This window comes from Triplophysa dalaica, chromosome 8 (assembly GCF_015846415.1).
Source record: "Triplophysa dalaica isolate WHDGS20190420 chromosome 8, ASM1584641v1, whole genome shotgun sequence".
NCBI classification, from domain to species: Eukaryota; Metazoa; Chordata; class Actinopteri; order Cypriniformes; family Nemacheilidae; genus Triplophysa; species Triplophysa dalaica.
In genome coordinates this window covers 8,770,854-8,785,542 of record NC_079549.1, presented here as the reverse complement: position 1 = coordinate 8,785,542, position 14,689 = coordinate 8,770,854, and the positions used below count along the sequence as shown (strand labels likewise).

At 36.5% G+C, this 14,689-nt stretch overlaps 1 protein-coding gene across 2 annotated transcripts in view; it reads right to left on the bottom strand.

Annotated features, from left to right (window-relative positions):
* Window positions 1–14,689, bottom strand: part of igf2bp2a (insulin-like growth factor 2 mRNA binding protein 2a) — a 64,509-nt gene that overhangs the window by 7,508 nt on the left and 42,312 nt on the right. For both annotated transcript variants that reach the window (XM_056755621.1, XM_056755622.1), the window contains exons 5-11: window positions 13,106–13,169; window positions 10,702–10,989; window positions 9,260–9,394; window positions 9,064–9,186; window positions 6,606–6,741; window positions 5,295–5,429; window positions 3,459–3,527 (exon numbers count right to left, since the gene is read on the bottom strand). In XM_056755621.1, coding sequence (XP_056611599.1) covers window positions 3,459–3,527; window positions 5,295–5,429; window positions 6,606–6,741; window positions 9,064–9,186; window positions 9,260–9,394; window positions 10,702–10,989; window positions 13,106–13,169 — 950 coding nt within the window. The remainder of the gene's footprint in view (window positions 1–3,458; window positions 3,528–5,294; window positions 5,430–6,605; window positions 6,742–9,063; window positions 9,187–9,259; window positions 9,395–10,701; window positions 10,990–13,105; window positions 13,170–14,689) is intronic.

Genomic DNA, 14,689 nt, shown 5'->3' with positions numbered 1-14,689 from the left:
TGAGAACACAAAGCTCTTATCTGTTTCTAAAGCACCTGACCTGCCTGACATAGTGAGGCCATGATTTATTGTTTAGATTCTGGGCATTTGTGATAAACTGCAGATGTCAGAGAGCTTTTTCATTTAGGAGTTAACAGCATTTCAGGTTAACTCGTGTTACATGAGGTTTTATTAGGTAAGTAACTAGTCATCTATCAAAATTACATCAAGAAAAGCTTTTTTACTGGACGAGGGAAACATTTTTAGATTTTCAGCATCGGACATCAGCATCTACACGTGGCACTCAGTTCCAAAACGGATTTGTCAATTTCTGTTTTCAAATGCAGTATATTTTAAATAAATTGTATGTTGTTTTCACCTTAATGTCGTGTGACAACAGAAGCATTTGTTTCTGGGGCTACTTTTTTCAATTGTTTGCAATAGAAGCAGCACACTTTAAACAGGACAATTACATGTTCAGCCGTATCACAATATCACTGAATGTAAGAAACAATTGCAATACACACACTCATGGCCACATGAGACTCTTACTTACTATTTATTTATCCCCAATTAAAAAATTACAGTTATATTTTAAAGTACAATATTGACAGGTCTAGAAGTAATCAGACCTTGGTGTAGATAAATAAAATTAAGATGAATTACACAATTATTCACAGTTCATTCATGATTTAACTGTGGGGAGCAATTACTTTTTAAGATAAGGCCAGGTAGGTTTGGATAGCTTTTTTCCTTTAATAAATGAATATTTATCATTAGAAAAAAAATTTATTAACTCAGGTAATCTTTGTCTACTATTATAATTTGTTTGATGATCTGAATCATTTAAATGTGATGAATATGCAATAAAATAAAAAATCAGGAAGGGGCAAAGACTTTTTCACAGCACTGTATATTGTTTGTACCCAGTGCAATGACAATAACATCAAAGTGACATCATGGCTGAGCCTGGTCAGTAGCTGGATGGGAGACCTCCTGGGAAAGCTATAGGTTGCTGCTGTAAGAGGTGTCATTAAGACCAGCAGGGGGTGCTCACCTCGTGGTCTGTTTGGGTCCTAATGCCCCAGAAGTGATGGGGACACTGTACTGTAAAAAAAGCACCGTCCTTTGGATAAGAAATTAAACCGAGGTCCTTACTTCATGTGGTCATTAAAGATCCCATGGCATTTCTCATAAAAGAGTAGGGGTGTAACCCCGGTGTCCTGGCCAGATTCCTTCCACTGGCCCTTGTCAATCATGAACTCTCTCTCCCACATATAGCTAGTGTGTGGTGAGTGCACTGGCGCAGTTGTACTGTGGCTGCTATTGCATCATCCAGGTGGATGCCGCACACTGGTGGTGGTGGAGGAGATACCCCCCTCACATGATTGTGAAGCGCTTTGGGTGTGCAGCAATACACAATAAAGCGCTATATAAAGGCCTCATTCATTCATTCATTCAATAAAGAATCTATATGTGACTAGAAAACAATGCAGAAGTTAATATTTCTGTCTCTGATATCCATTTCTGTGCCAGATCACACTCTAGGCTGTTGAAATATTCATATTAATTGATTAAGCAAAGTACCTGCAAAATCAGATACGTATAACACAATTATTTGGGGGAATATTCTGTATAACAAGAGAGTCTCAAATGAAAAAGAAGCTGTCAAGCGTCACCAGTAAGGATGTGCACAAATGTTTGAATATTCGATCAGCAATAATTTTTGGAAAATTAAAAATGCTATCAGAATATTCTCATTTTTCATAAGAATAAAAAACTGTGAACCACAGGGTTAAACTACCGCTACAGGAGAATTGTACCATTTTATTGAAAATTCACTTCGTCTTTAATGACTTCATAATATACAGAAAACATAAATAAATATTTTACGTTTACACCCTGGCGGATTGCCCGGATCGCGTGTTATGCTCAGTTCACATCACCATATTAAAATGTTTTCAAAACTGGAGAGCCACAGAATTCATTAACATTACCTATATTAGGTATAAAAATACCAAAGTAATATTAAATTATTAACATAAGTTTATTTATTTGGCTACAATAACTTGTTCAGAGCAGTTGTTTTTTTGTAAATTCATAATCGTTCGTTAAAAATATATTAACCAAGGCTTTTTTCAACAACTTCAAATATGAAAATATAAATTTCACCGCAACTAATCTTGATGAATTTTGCCATACCATAAGACTGATGAATTTTTACATACCCAAAAGCCTGTTTTTTTCTACTAAGAAGTTCAAATAGTGTCGTTGCCTTAAAGTTATAGCCTGTAAATAAATTTGCAAAGATGTTTTTCCTTTTCCTTAACTAATTCCTTAGTTAACAACCTTACTTGATTTTATTTAGGCCTATTGAGGCAAATGCAATGCAGGCTAAATAAGACATACACTTACAATGACACGACAAAGAAAACAATATATACGGTGGTGATCAGCAAAACTAGTAAATATCTTCCTCAGATGATGGTCACGTGATAAACAGGACAACAAACACTACAGAGGCTCCTTCTTTGTTTTTAGGATCTTAACCGTCAGCATGGAGCTATCAAGCCCGTTTACTTTATTTATTATCAACATTATAAACAACAAAGCCAGATATTCTGGTCAGATCTGCGTTTTGTTACCTGGAGTTATAAGAGCAGTGCCTTTTTCTCCGCTGTTGGCTTGTAAACTGGAGGAACTTTTACCAGAGTAAAATAGGCAGATATACTTATCTTTATTTTCAAGAACATGTATAATAAAATAAACAAGATAAACATATACCACACACTGTCACACTGTTTGTTTAGTATGTTCTGTTTTTGTATGATTTCGCTCTGCTCCACACTGTGACAGTTTCTTTTGTTCTCCTGCCTGTCCCTGCAATTTCCCCCCTTGACTACATCACCCATAATCCTCCATACTCCCGCACCTGTCACAGGTCTGCAATTCCCGCAACTGTCAGCAATCCTGTCATGACCAGAACTATATATTTTTACTCTCATTGTTTGCACCTTTGTTGTCTGTTCTCGTTTGTTTTATCGTGTTCATTCAGTGTATCTTGCATATTCCTATAAAAATTATTGTTTGTATTCTCCGCATCTCCTGAGACTATGGCAGTTGAGACACGCGCAGGTTTAAATGCAGTTTTTATGATTTTCTATTTTTCCACAATCATTTTTTTTCAACAATCTTAAAAAAAAAACTATATACAGGATATAATATTAGTGTGTTATGAATATTAAATGATATTACTAAGCTTGATATGAAATTGTGAATAAATAAAGATGTAACAAATGACTTTATTATTAAAACTTAAATAAACAAATATTCCCCAAGCCACTTTTATTGGTATCAACCTTACAATTTTTTTATTTGTCAACCCTTACACAGTATTTCTACTGTATTTTGGCAAATCCAGGCCCGGAACCGGAATCTATATTATATGTGTGTCGATGTCATGTGATGTGTGTACTCACTGTGGGCTGGTGAGAAATGGCATTAGCAGGTGGTACACCGTACAGCCCACCCAGCTGTGACGAGTGACCCTGAAACACATACATGTATACATTTACAGTATATCACAAGAACATCTCATTGCTGCCCTCTACTAAAAATTATATTCCACTTCATAATCACATTAATCTTCTATTTAGAATCAAAGCCCTGATGAAAGATGGATGAATTTTAATCTAAGATGGTGTATTCTGTTTAGTGCCAGTTTGGTGCCAACAAAGTAGGGGACTGACACAGTAGTTTCAGACACCAAATGTTAGGAATGCTATAAGAGAAAATGGATTGTTATCAACTCATCCTTATGTCTAAACCTGTAAGACCTTTTTTATCACAGTAGTAGAAATTCTTTCTTTTGCTCTTTTTAAAACAATGAAAGTGAACAGGGAGTGCAGTTGTCTAAATGGTAACTTCTATTTTCTGTGTGAAGTTTCTTGGTAGCATGACAGTAGATGTCTGAACAGAATCGTGTTTTTCCAGTAGCAAGCTTACTATACTTTTCCTAACAAGTCACATAGTCACACAGAGGCGTGATAAAAGACATCATCACTGTTTTTTTGTCATATTGTACTGAACTACAATACAGTTAGCTTTGTGCGGCACATATAACTTTTGCGTTGTGAAATGTTTGCTTAAAAGCTAAATTTGACTCTGATTATTAAAACAAGACAAAGAAATTAAACAAGCATTTATAAAACCCTGCTGCAACATTTTGCCATAAATTACCTCTCTTCATATGTACAATATTAGTGAGGATAATGAGTGCAATGCCACGCACCCACACACTTATTCTCCCTTCATTAGTTCATCCATGAACCATAAGCTGTTCTGTTTGACTCATCTGTGAACATGCAAGGGAATCCTGCAGCATGCACATCAGCTGCATGACTAACACAAATCAACACTGAGTAGGTGTCCTGCATACTAAGGTAATCAGTCACTGACACGCGAGCTACGTGAGGAACCAAACTGACAATGCATTTTACATTTCAATAAAGTTCCTGACTTTGAAGTGAGGTAGAAACACAATGCAGAATTATATTTAAAAATTGGACTAAATAGAATTAAAATGGAACTAAATTCAATGAAATTAGAAGAAATCAGCATGTAGAGTGTAGTTTTGACACACAACATATCGGGTATTTTTAGAAAGATTATAGAAAATAATATTATAATATTACATACGTATAATATACAGAAATCTAATGTCATAACACCTTTAGAAAGTTAATTTGCTAAAACTTGTTTTTGGGCATTTCAAGTAACAGCATGAAACTGCATTTGGGTTGTTTTGATTAAGCAATAATAATTTTAAAAAGTACAGCTAACTAACACAATAAAACTAAAACATCATAATGCGTTTTATTGACGCCGCATCGTGTCAAGTCCGGTGTAGACATAGTGTAAACATTCATTTTTAAAGTCAGAGAAAAATCCAAAGAACTTTTATTTATTTGTTTTACAACACACGTATACCATGTTACGTCTTATTCATCTTGTTAATAAAATGATGTTTAATATCAGTAAATTTGTCATTTTACTATTAATAATAATAAGCATTTGTTTGGTTTAAATACAAATCTAACACTAAAGCTCAACATAATTACAGATGTTTGACATCAGATTAAGATCTTTACTTACTTCAGTTTTCACTCACAAATCTTATTTTTAAAACTAACTCTTAAATTGAAAAGCCAACTCCAAACTCTGTCCAACCCGGCAAGTAATACATATTCCATAAATTGGCCAATTTAAGTATGCTGTAGTTACACAATGAAGTCCATACTGTGGATTTTACTCACGAGGAAAGGGTTGTAGCCGGTTGGAGGTACAGGTGGAATGCCTCTGGGCCCAGCAGCTGGTGGCAACACAGACAGGCCTGTTGAAAATATGCCCAATGCACTCAGGCTTAACCCAGGGATAAGGTTGGTTTGTTGCTGCAAGGGAAAGCAACAACATAATGAATTAAAACCTCAAACCATCGTGTTTTTTTCTGACCCAAACCCTCATTTGAGAATTATAGATATCTTCTGATTTCTTACTTGGTGGGACATTGAACTATCAACGCCAAGATCCTGTGTTTGACCCCAAGGTAACTAACAAATATAAAATGTATACCTTGAATAATCTGTAATGTGTAAATGCATTTCAAAAACATTCAAAAAAGTATGAAAAAAAGCGGATCATAATTTTATGGATGTTATTAAATCCTTAAAAGTCAAACATAATGACACTGTTTTTCATGACATGAAGTAGCAATGCATTGTAATATCTCCATTGTCACGCTAGGTGGCTCTGCCGACCCGTTTCATCGTTTAATCTGAATGGCATTTAGAAGATAAGAAGTTTATAGACTGTTTACTCATGACAGAGTACTTGAGGCCTCATAAGTCTGGTGTTTCATCAAATCGGTCATTTCTCATTGTGCTTTCCTCTGCCTGGTTCATCCGACGGGTCTTTTTCATTGAGACAGCAAAGAAGGTTACAGTGATCGACTGACACACAGTTACACCCGAAATTGTCTGAAAAGCACTTGATCCGAGGATGAATAATTTACCGTCCGCCTGATTGATGACTGACTCATGTTTGAGTATAAATGAAAACGCTTCATTTGATCTGGCTAGCTGTTTGAGGCTTTCCTCACAATAAATGACACATTGAAGATGAACGGAGTCTCAGGGCAACACCGCGTACAGAAGAACGATAGTTACAGCATTTAGTTTCAGTCTCAAGCTTCAGCGTCCCCGGCCACAGGATGATGTCATATTGATAGTGAAGTCATTAGTATAATCAGCATTAAAGTCGTATGAATGGTGGTGTCAGAGCGTTCACAGTGGAACAAATTGAGTCAGGGTCCAAAAACCCATACATAGTCAATAGGTGAACACCAGCAAACAAACAAACCACCTAAGAGCCTTGCCATCTATAGAATTCTGACTCACCCCAATCTAACTGTTGTTAGGAATGTTCAAAGCAGCTTGTCAATGTTTCTCTCGTCCGATCTGAATCTCTTTTGTGTTATTTTGAGTGTTACATCGAAAGTGGAGTTTTCAAATTAGATGGAAATCACTTTTACTGTCACTCAATGGTTTCATAAGAACAAAGACACTTACATTAATAGCAGCAATGTCATTCTCGTAGGCTTCCCTTAGCTTCCTCATGATCTCCACTTCAGCCCCACAACAGGCCTCAATGCTCCCTTTGACAATGATGGTTCGCTCTGGGTTATAAATAGTTAAGTCCTGTAAACTGTAAGCAGAAACCACAATAAACAAAGTGACATTCAAAGCATAAAGGAAGAAGGAAGCAGCGAGTTTTCACAGAGGTAACACAAGTGCCCAGCCAGAAGGTGGATTCTGGGTAATGAGAAAGTTATTCGAGTTGGTACTAATGACTAAATTAAGCTGTTTTTACAAGGAAACTAAGCAATGACACCTGGGGACCTGGTCAGAAATTAATTGGGTGACTCACTTTAAGCCACATTTTATTTCTGGGAAAAATGACAGCAGACAGCAAGCAGGTGAAAAGGTACAAGCTGAAAACTAAAACACACACTAACCTTGGGATATCAATAGCTTGTCTACAAAACAACTTTAGTTATAACATTTTCAATGAGAGGTTTCTAAAATGCGAAACAGTTCACCATCTTAGAAAACTCCTGGATATTAGTAGCTTTAGTGTAACTTTAGTGTAACAATGTCACAATGTACTGGTATTGACAATAACAGTGATAATATTAACAACGATTGAACAATGATTGTGTTAAAAAGTACCAGTACATGCTTGAAACATAGTACACTAGGTGGTGGGTTTGCACCTTTTAACATGCACAGATACACACACACAAATAAAAAGATAACACACTAATGTATTTACTAGGGATGCACCGAATATTCGGCCACTGAAATGTTGTTATGACACAAACAGATACCGCTCCTTTGATGCATCTGTAGCGGACGTTATTCCTTTAATCGCAGCACTAAAGCGTCTCCTAAATTCCATGCACCCTCAGGTCTCTAGAGTGCGACCAATATTCCTTTACGTGTGTGAACCAGAGGTCGCATAATCCGAAAGATTCTTTGTCATTGACAGATTTTTTTTACCAGTGACGCCGTCATTCTGGCAGATTACAATGAGGGCAATTTGTAAACACCCGTTTCCCTTCAGCGTGATATGGTCGCAAAGCGATCTGCGTGTCGTCGTCATTTGACTGACTAGACATGTGATGCGATTTGGGAAAACCCGTCGGATGTCGCGCTGGGACGCGGGAAAGACAGTTCACCTATCAAAGTAAACCACATAACATGAAGAATGAAGAAGTATTAATGCCCATTTTCCGCCAGTCCTGTGTAAACTATGGCATGCAAAGTTTTTTATACAATGTTTTCGTGAGATGACAGAGCTCTCAGTCTACAGCACCAGGAGTTATGCCAGCTCCACTGCTCACGCGAGCCGGACCGCGAACGCAAAATATACAAGAGACGATCAAAAGTCCAGACACTATGCGCATGATAAACAACTTAAAACTTGCTTCACTGCTTATTAGTTGATGTCCGTAATGTTTTTCACTTTCCTTGTGTTGTGATAATGGCAGAGCTCTCGTTCTTTAAATGTGCGCACCATTTTCCTTACTTTCGTTTTATTCCAACGGTTTTGTACAGTATTTTTATAGACTTCAACACTAGGAAATGTTTTTTTTTACTAAATTGTTATTAGAGTAAGTCTCTTACCACTGTAAAGTGATTTTTACTTGTGATATTGGACTGTTGGGCTTTTATTTTCATAACTTAACTTGTATCTTTAAGCAGTTGCACTTGTTCTGAATGCACTTTCTTGTAGTAGTCCTACAGAGAAAAATGTAAATTGCACTTGACCTAAATGCACTTTGTTTTCATGAGAGAACATTTAATTGTACAACTTTTCAGCAGGCCAGTACCCTGTACATTATTATTTAATATACACATGAGTGGGGTCAAGTTAAACATCTTAGTTTAATTTTATTTTATACTGTGCATTGTTGCAATGTGCTAAATAAATATTTGCATAATTTGTAATTGATTTATTCTTTGAAACTTTAATTATGCAATTGCAATGCCTTGATTTTAGTAAAGTTAGTACACAGTTATAGCAATAAATGCAAGGGTACTAATAATTGGCCAAATTTCTTTCGGTGTTTCGGTTTTCGGCCTTGGTTTCCTCTTTTTCGGTTTTCGGTTTCGGCCATGAATTTTCCTTTCGGTGCATCCTTAGTATTTACCGTGAATTATTTTGGCCATGATAATCATGTGACTGGCCTAATGCACAATCACAGCAGTACAACTACCATCTATAGAAGCATCTTTAAAGGGACAGTCATCACTTACTCACCCTTGAGTTGTTCCAAATCTGTATAAATGGCTTTGTTCTGATGAACACAAAGATGGGAGAATGCTTGTAACCAAACAGCTCTTGGCCCCCATTGAACAACCATTGGAACAACTTGAGGGTGAGTACATGAAGAATTTTTTTTGTGGGTGAACTGTTCCTTTAATTTTCAGCTACGGGAGGGTATCGACTTTAGCTGACACTTACGAGGAGATGGTTATCTTTGTCTCTGTCTCTTCTTCAATCTTCTTCAGGTTCCTACCCTCCTTCCCAATCAGTCTTCCGACCAGACTGTTGTGAGCCAGAATCTTCAGAGGAATCTCTTCAGTTCTACAGAAGCAAGACCGTAAGACCAGAGATATGTACAAAGAGCCCTTTGAGATAAATGACGACTTGGACTTACACTTTCGTGTCATCTGCTTCTTTCTGCATGATGTCCATGATCATGCGGCACGCGGACGAGCAGCCTTCAGGTGTGGAGTGGATGCTGATTGGCTTCTCTGCAGCTCCCGCATTCTCCTTACGATGAATGTCCACCCTGTCAGGACATGATTATCAAAATTAATGACGGTGTCGATCACTATGGCTGATATACTTTATTTTCACCAGTCTACTGCTCTTCAAATTCTGTTACATCCTAACAAGTTCAAGTATAATAGAGGTGATTGTGACACGTCTCTTGCGTAGACAAGGTTTATGGTTCATGTCTTAACTTTTCATGTTAATATGGAATTCAAAGTGTGTGTGATCACACTATGACAACTGTGAATATCTGTTTCATGGTGTCTTCAAATGTGGCTTAGACAAAGAGATTCAAAATGCACTGCTGTTTTGAATTCACTTTAAAAATGCTAAGCTTTTGTTGTAAAGCCAGAGTTATCATTCTACTCAATTCTTAAAAAATCTTAAAAATGACTTGTGCAAAATTATTATCTTGTTCTCAACCACACTGGCTATACAATCATAGCAATTTTATTCACCATGCAATCAAAATGTACTTTTCTTATACTTTCTAGAATATTGTAGTGTTTTTATAAGCGATTTCTTTGTGCACCTTATACATTTTTTTTTTCATGTGCCCTCATAATCCTTAATCAAAACATAAACCTCCCTTGAAACATGTTCTCTTCATGTTCCAGGTTGATGCTAGAACAGGGTTATTGGGGACTTGTTTTTGCCCCTCCCCTCCAGAAATATGTCACTGAAAAATTTCAATTCAATGTTTCATTTTGTTAGCAACATCCAACTTCCAAGGACCAAATCTTTTCCTGGTGGTTAAATCAAGTCCTGCCAACATTTTTTCTTATTTCAGAAGCCGTTTAACCTGGGCATACATACATCACGACTAGTTAAAAGAAAAATGCATCCTCAGTTTCAGGGTCACATTAAGGACGACCGAGGTAGTAACATGCATGTTATGAGCCAAGTGTATGCAAGCCTTTAAATACAATAATTTGTAGAAATTAAGTTATAATTCCCGTATAAATCTTGTGGAATATATTAATCACTACTTCTGGCCATTACTAAATAATAATAAAAACATAAAGCAAAAAAAAATTACAACGAAAACTGTGAGAAAATGTTGCCATTTGGCTAAATTGACCATCCGACACTCTTGATATTGCCATCAGCCTTTTAAAATCTGTCGACAGCTCGAGGAAAAGCATTACCTAAAAATGTAAACACTGATTTAAAGAACACAAAGTCAACTCATTGATCTCCACTAAATTTTGTGATTCTTCAAAATCTTATTGATTATGAACATATGGTGTATAGCAAATTGGATGTTATTGAGCAAGTGTGTTTGAATATGTGCTTGTCCCATCAATACATTCTCACACTTACTTAGACTGTGTTTGTTTGGTTATGTTTTTGATTGTGAGTCCCTCCTTCCCAATAATGGCTCCCACAAACTGAGTGGGCACCAGCATACGCAGGGGGAAGTCTGGCTGTTTCTGCCGGTGCCCCAAGGAGCCTCCAGAGGTGCCAGGCTGAGAGTCCTCTTCCCGTGATGCCCTTCCACCCCGACGATTCCGGGTCACAGGGAGAGGGGGAGCAGCATCCATATCCATAATATAAGACACTTTAAAGGAGTAATCCTCAAACTTCTGTCCTGTTAACTTCTCTACAGCTCTGAATAAACAAAGGGGAACAATTATCAACAGGACGCAATTTAATTAAAGGGATACTTTACTAGTAAATACAAATTTCCCCATGTTTTACTCACCGTCAAGGCATCTTAACTGAATATAGTTTTCTTATTGAAGAATAATGCAGTTGGAGTTATAATACCACGTATCATTTTACTTCCAAGCGGTAGAATGGGAGTGAATGGGTGTTGACTTCTTGAAGCAAACCATATTCGGTTAGGATGCATTTAGGGTGAGTAAAACATGGAGAAATTTTGATTTGATAGTAAAGTATCCCCAGTATGTTTTTCTACAGTACGATGATACAAATTCCTGAAAGATGATGTCATGTGGGCCAAGACTTTAGATGTTATGAGATATTATGGAGACAATAAAATTATGGACATAAAAAAAAACATAAACTAATTTCCCAATGAAACAATATTCTAGAGATGTACCGATTGCAATTTTCTTTTCCGATTCCGATTTCCGATTTGTGAAATCTGAAGTGAAACCTGCCGATTCCGATTTTGCAGATTCTGATTTTATATCCACAAACTACAATTGACAGTATATAAAAAACATTAACTTTACTTCAATACACATTTTTTCATATTTTTTTATTATCATTACATAAATTATTGAACATTACAATTTCCCTAAATACAGTTCTATAACCTGCATTAAATTACAGAATATTCTCTTGCCCAAATAACTCTTAAATTGAAGAACTCTGTGACTGAAAATAAGTATAAATAAATAATAGAATATAACTAAACTTAATCACTAAATCAAACTTTTTCATTTTTGTACTCTCACAAAAGTCTAAGATAACAATAAAATACTTCAACTTTATTCTTGTCTGCTTCTGTTTATGAAACTATCATTGCTTTATTTATTTTTTCCTGAAATGTAAAATAACTTTATCTTGGGTCTGTAGTACTAAAAGAAGTGGGTTGATTTTAGCTGCCACTTCAATAAAAAGTTAAAAATCTTTTGAGTGAATTCTACTCTAAATATGTATATGTATTTGCCCTTTTTTGTGTTAGTAAAGAACTCAATCAGATATATATCACAAATATTTTTCAAGTCGTGTTAAATGTCATTTTACCTCAGGTAAATGACCAAAGTTTTAACGTAAAACAATTAATCAAGTTGAATGGAATTTACATTTGTTTTAAACATAGTGAACGACTTCAACATGAATTTAGCATGTGTCAGTGTTTAGCATCAAAGTTAGCATGTAGTACATACCCGGAGCAGACTCAGCAACGAAGGTGAAGTACTGGATAGTCAAAAATTGTCTGTGCACTACATGATGTGTGTGCGCGCGTGCGGAGACTTGCGTAGTTCGGTGGAACCATGCAGTCACGAGCGTAAATGAGCTGTGAAAGACAGCCGTTTTGAACTGACGTTTATTTGCGTATTTGACGTTATTGGCCGTGTCGCTGGCTTCGAATCGGCAAGACGTGAGACTGACCAGCCGGTCACCGGTCACAGCCGTACATGCGAAAACCGGCCCATTCCAGTTTCTGTCCGGTCAATCAGAAAAACCACTACAATATTCCCAAGAAAACAAAGTGCTTGAAGTAATTTAATTAGAAAAAAACAAACAAAATAAACATTTAATACGAATATTTCTAATTGATGAAATATCGAATTCTTTCATCATTTAGATTACGTGTCATTCTAAACTGTATGGCTTTCCTCTTTCGGCAGAACACAAAAGAAGATATTCTGAAGAGCGTTGGTAACCAAACAACATTGACCCCCATTGACTTTCATTGGATAGACACAAACCACTAAGAAATTTGTATTTCTAAAAAATAACCACTAAAAAATATTTTGTGTTCAACAGAAGAGAGTGATGTACATGTTTTGAATGATATGAGGGTGAATAAACAATGATAACTAACTCTCTAAGTTTTTTCAGTCTAAGTAGCCATCTGATTTCAAATTCAACCATTATGAAATTAACTTTTAGGAAAAATCACACATGATTTCAATCCCCAAATTGTAAGTTTAATATTCCTTTTACACAATACAATGACATGAAAATGCACTGCAAAACAGAAAAGACCCCCATCGATATGAGGAGTAAACTAAGCTAATATACTTACATTTTAGCTTCCTCTTTTGTTGAGTATGTGACATTCACCACAGCTGTTTCTGTATCAGTGTTAACTGCAAAGATTGAGACAGGGTAAATCAAAGTGAGAGAGAGAGAGTGCACGGTTAGAGTTCATGTTCAGAAGTGGTAGCTCAGTCATATTCATAAGCATGTGTGGCTGTGTGCTTTTGTATTAGGTGCATATAGACAAACAAATGCTGTTTCCCACTAGTGCTGTGAAAAGCCACTTCTGTGACGGCCTATAAAACAGGGAATACTGTGCTGTAGCCAGATGTGCTCTTCATAGGGAATGCACAAAACACTCCTCAAGTCCACAGATCAAAATGTCATCAAAATACACAAAAAATGAGATTAAGGACTTCATTTCAACTGTTTATTCAGCTATAAACGTTTCTCCTGCTAACTCACACCAGCATACAGCTCCGGACCTGTTAAAGGACAGGCATTAAAGTATATTCCCTAAAGAGTGTGAAATTTGTTATTTTATGCATTTGGCAGATGGGGAATGCAGTGCAGTATGTGTGTTCCCTGGAAATCCAACCCGTGACCTTGTCTTTGCCAGAGCCATGCTCTTCCGGTTGAGCCATGAAGACACTTAATGAACTAAGCAAGTTCTTGCCACATTACAAGGAATCCTTTAATGTCACTTCAAAAATTACAGCCAGAAGCCGCTTCTGACACAATGTGTGTGTGGCATTATTCAGAGGAAACCCTGCCATTTTATTGATTAAATGGAGTTGTGTGTCTAGTGGACTAGACAGTCAGTCTGGAGGAAGCAGAGTGGGAGGGGCTGGGCAGAAATCCAATTCTTCATACAAGAAGACAACCACAAATCCGGGTGTGCGATCAATCTAAGAACCAATGAGCTTCACCAATGAGGAAACATCACGCCATCATGTCAAGACTAAAAATGACAGACAGGTGCCTTCAAATCACGTCAGAAAGATCCTTATTTATCAGATGAATGTGTCAGAACAATGTTGTATTTCAGCAGGAAACCGTGGGTTTTCTACGAGCCCTGACTTTTTGTCTGAAGTGTCATGAAGAACATTGATTCATGTGATATTTTAAGGTACAGTTTATCAAAAAAATTAAACTCTGTCTTCATTTACTCACCACCCAAATCTGTATAAATTGATGTTCCTATGAACACAGAGAAAGATATTTGGAACAATGCTTGTGACCAAACAGTTCTTGGCCACCATTGACTACTATAGTAGGAAAAATTGCTTTATATATTTCTTTGTTCTGTTGAACATAAAAATATATTTTGAAGATTGTAGGAAAGCAAACAGTTCTGGGGCACTTTTGACTACTATTGTAATTTTTCCTACCATGGTAGCATTCTTTCTCTTTCTCTGTGTTCATCCGACCAACAAAATTAAACAGATTTGGAACAACTTGAGGGTGAGTAAATGGTGACAGAAATTTTAGATAAACTGTCCCTTTAAGAGCAATGAAAACACATGGGGAGATATCTTGACTGAGGCTGTTATACTTCATGCATTAAAGTTTAAAAGTAAAGTAAATTTCTTTAAGCATTCTTGGCTCAATAATTTGAACTGACACATGC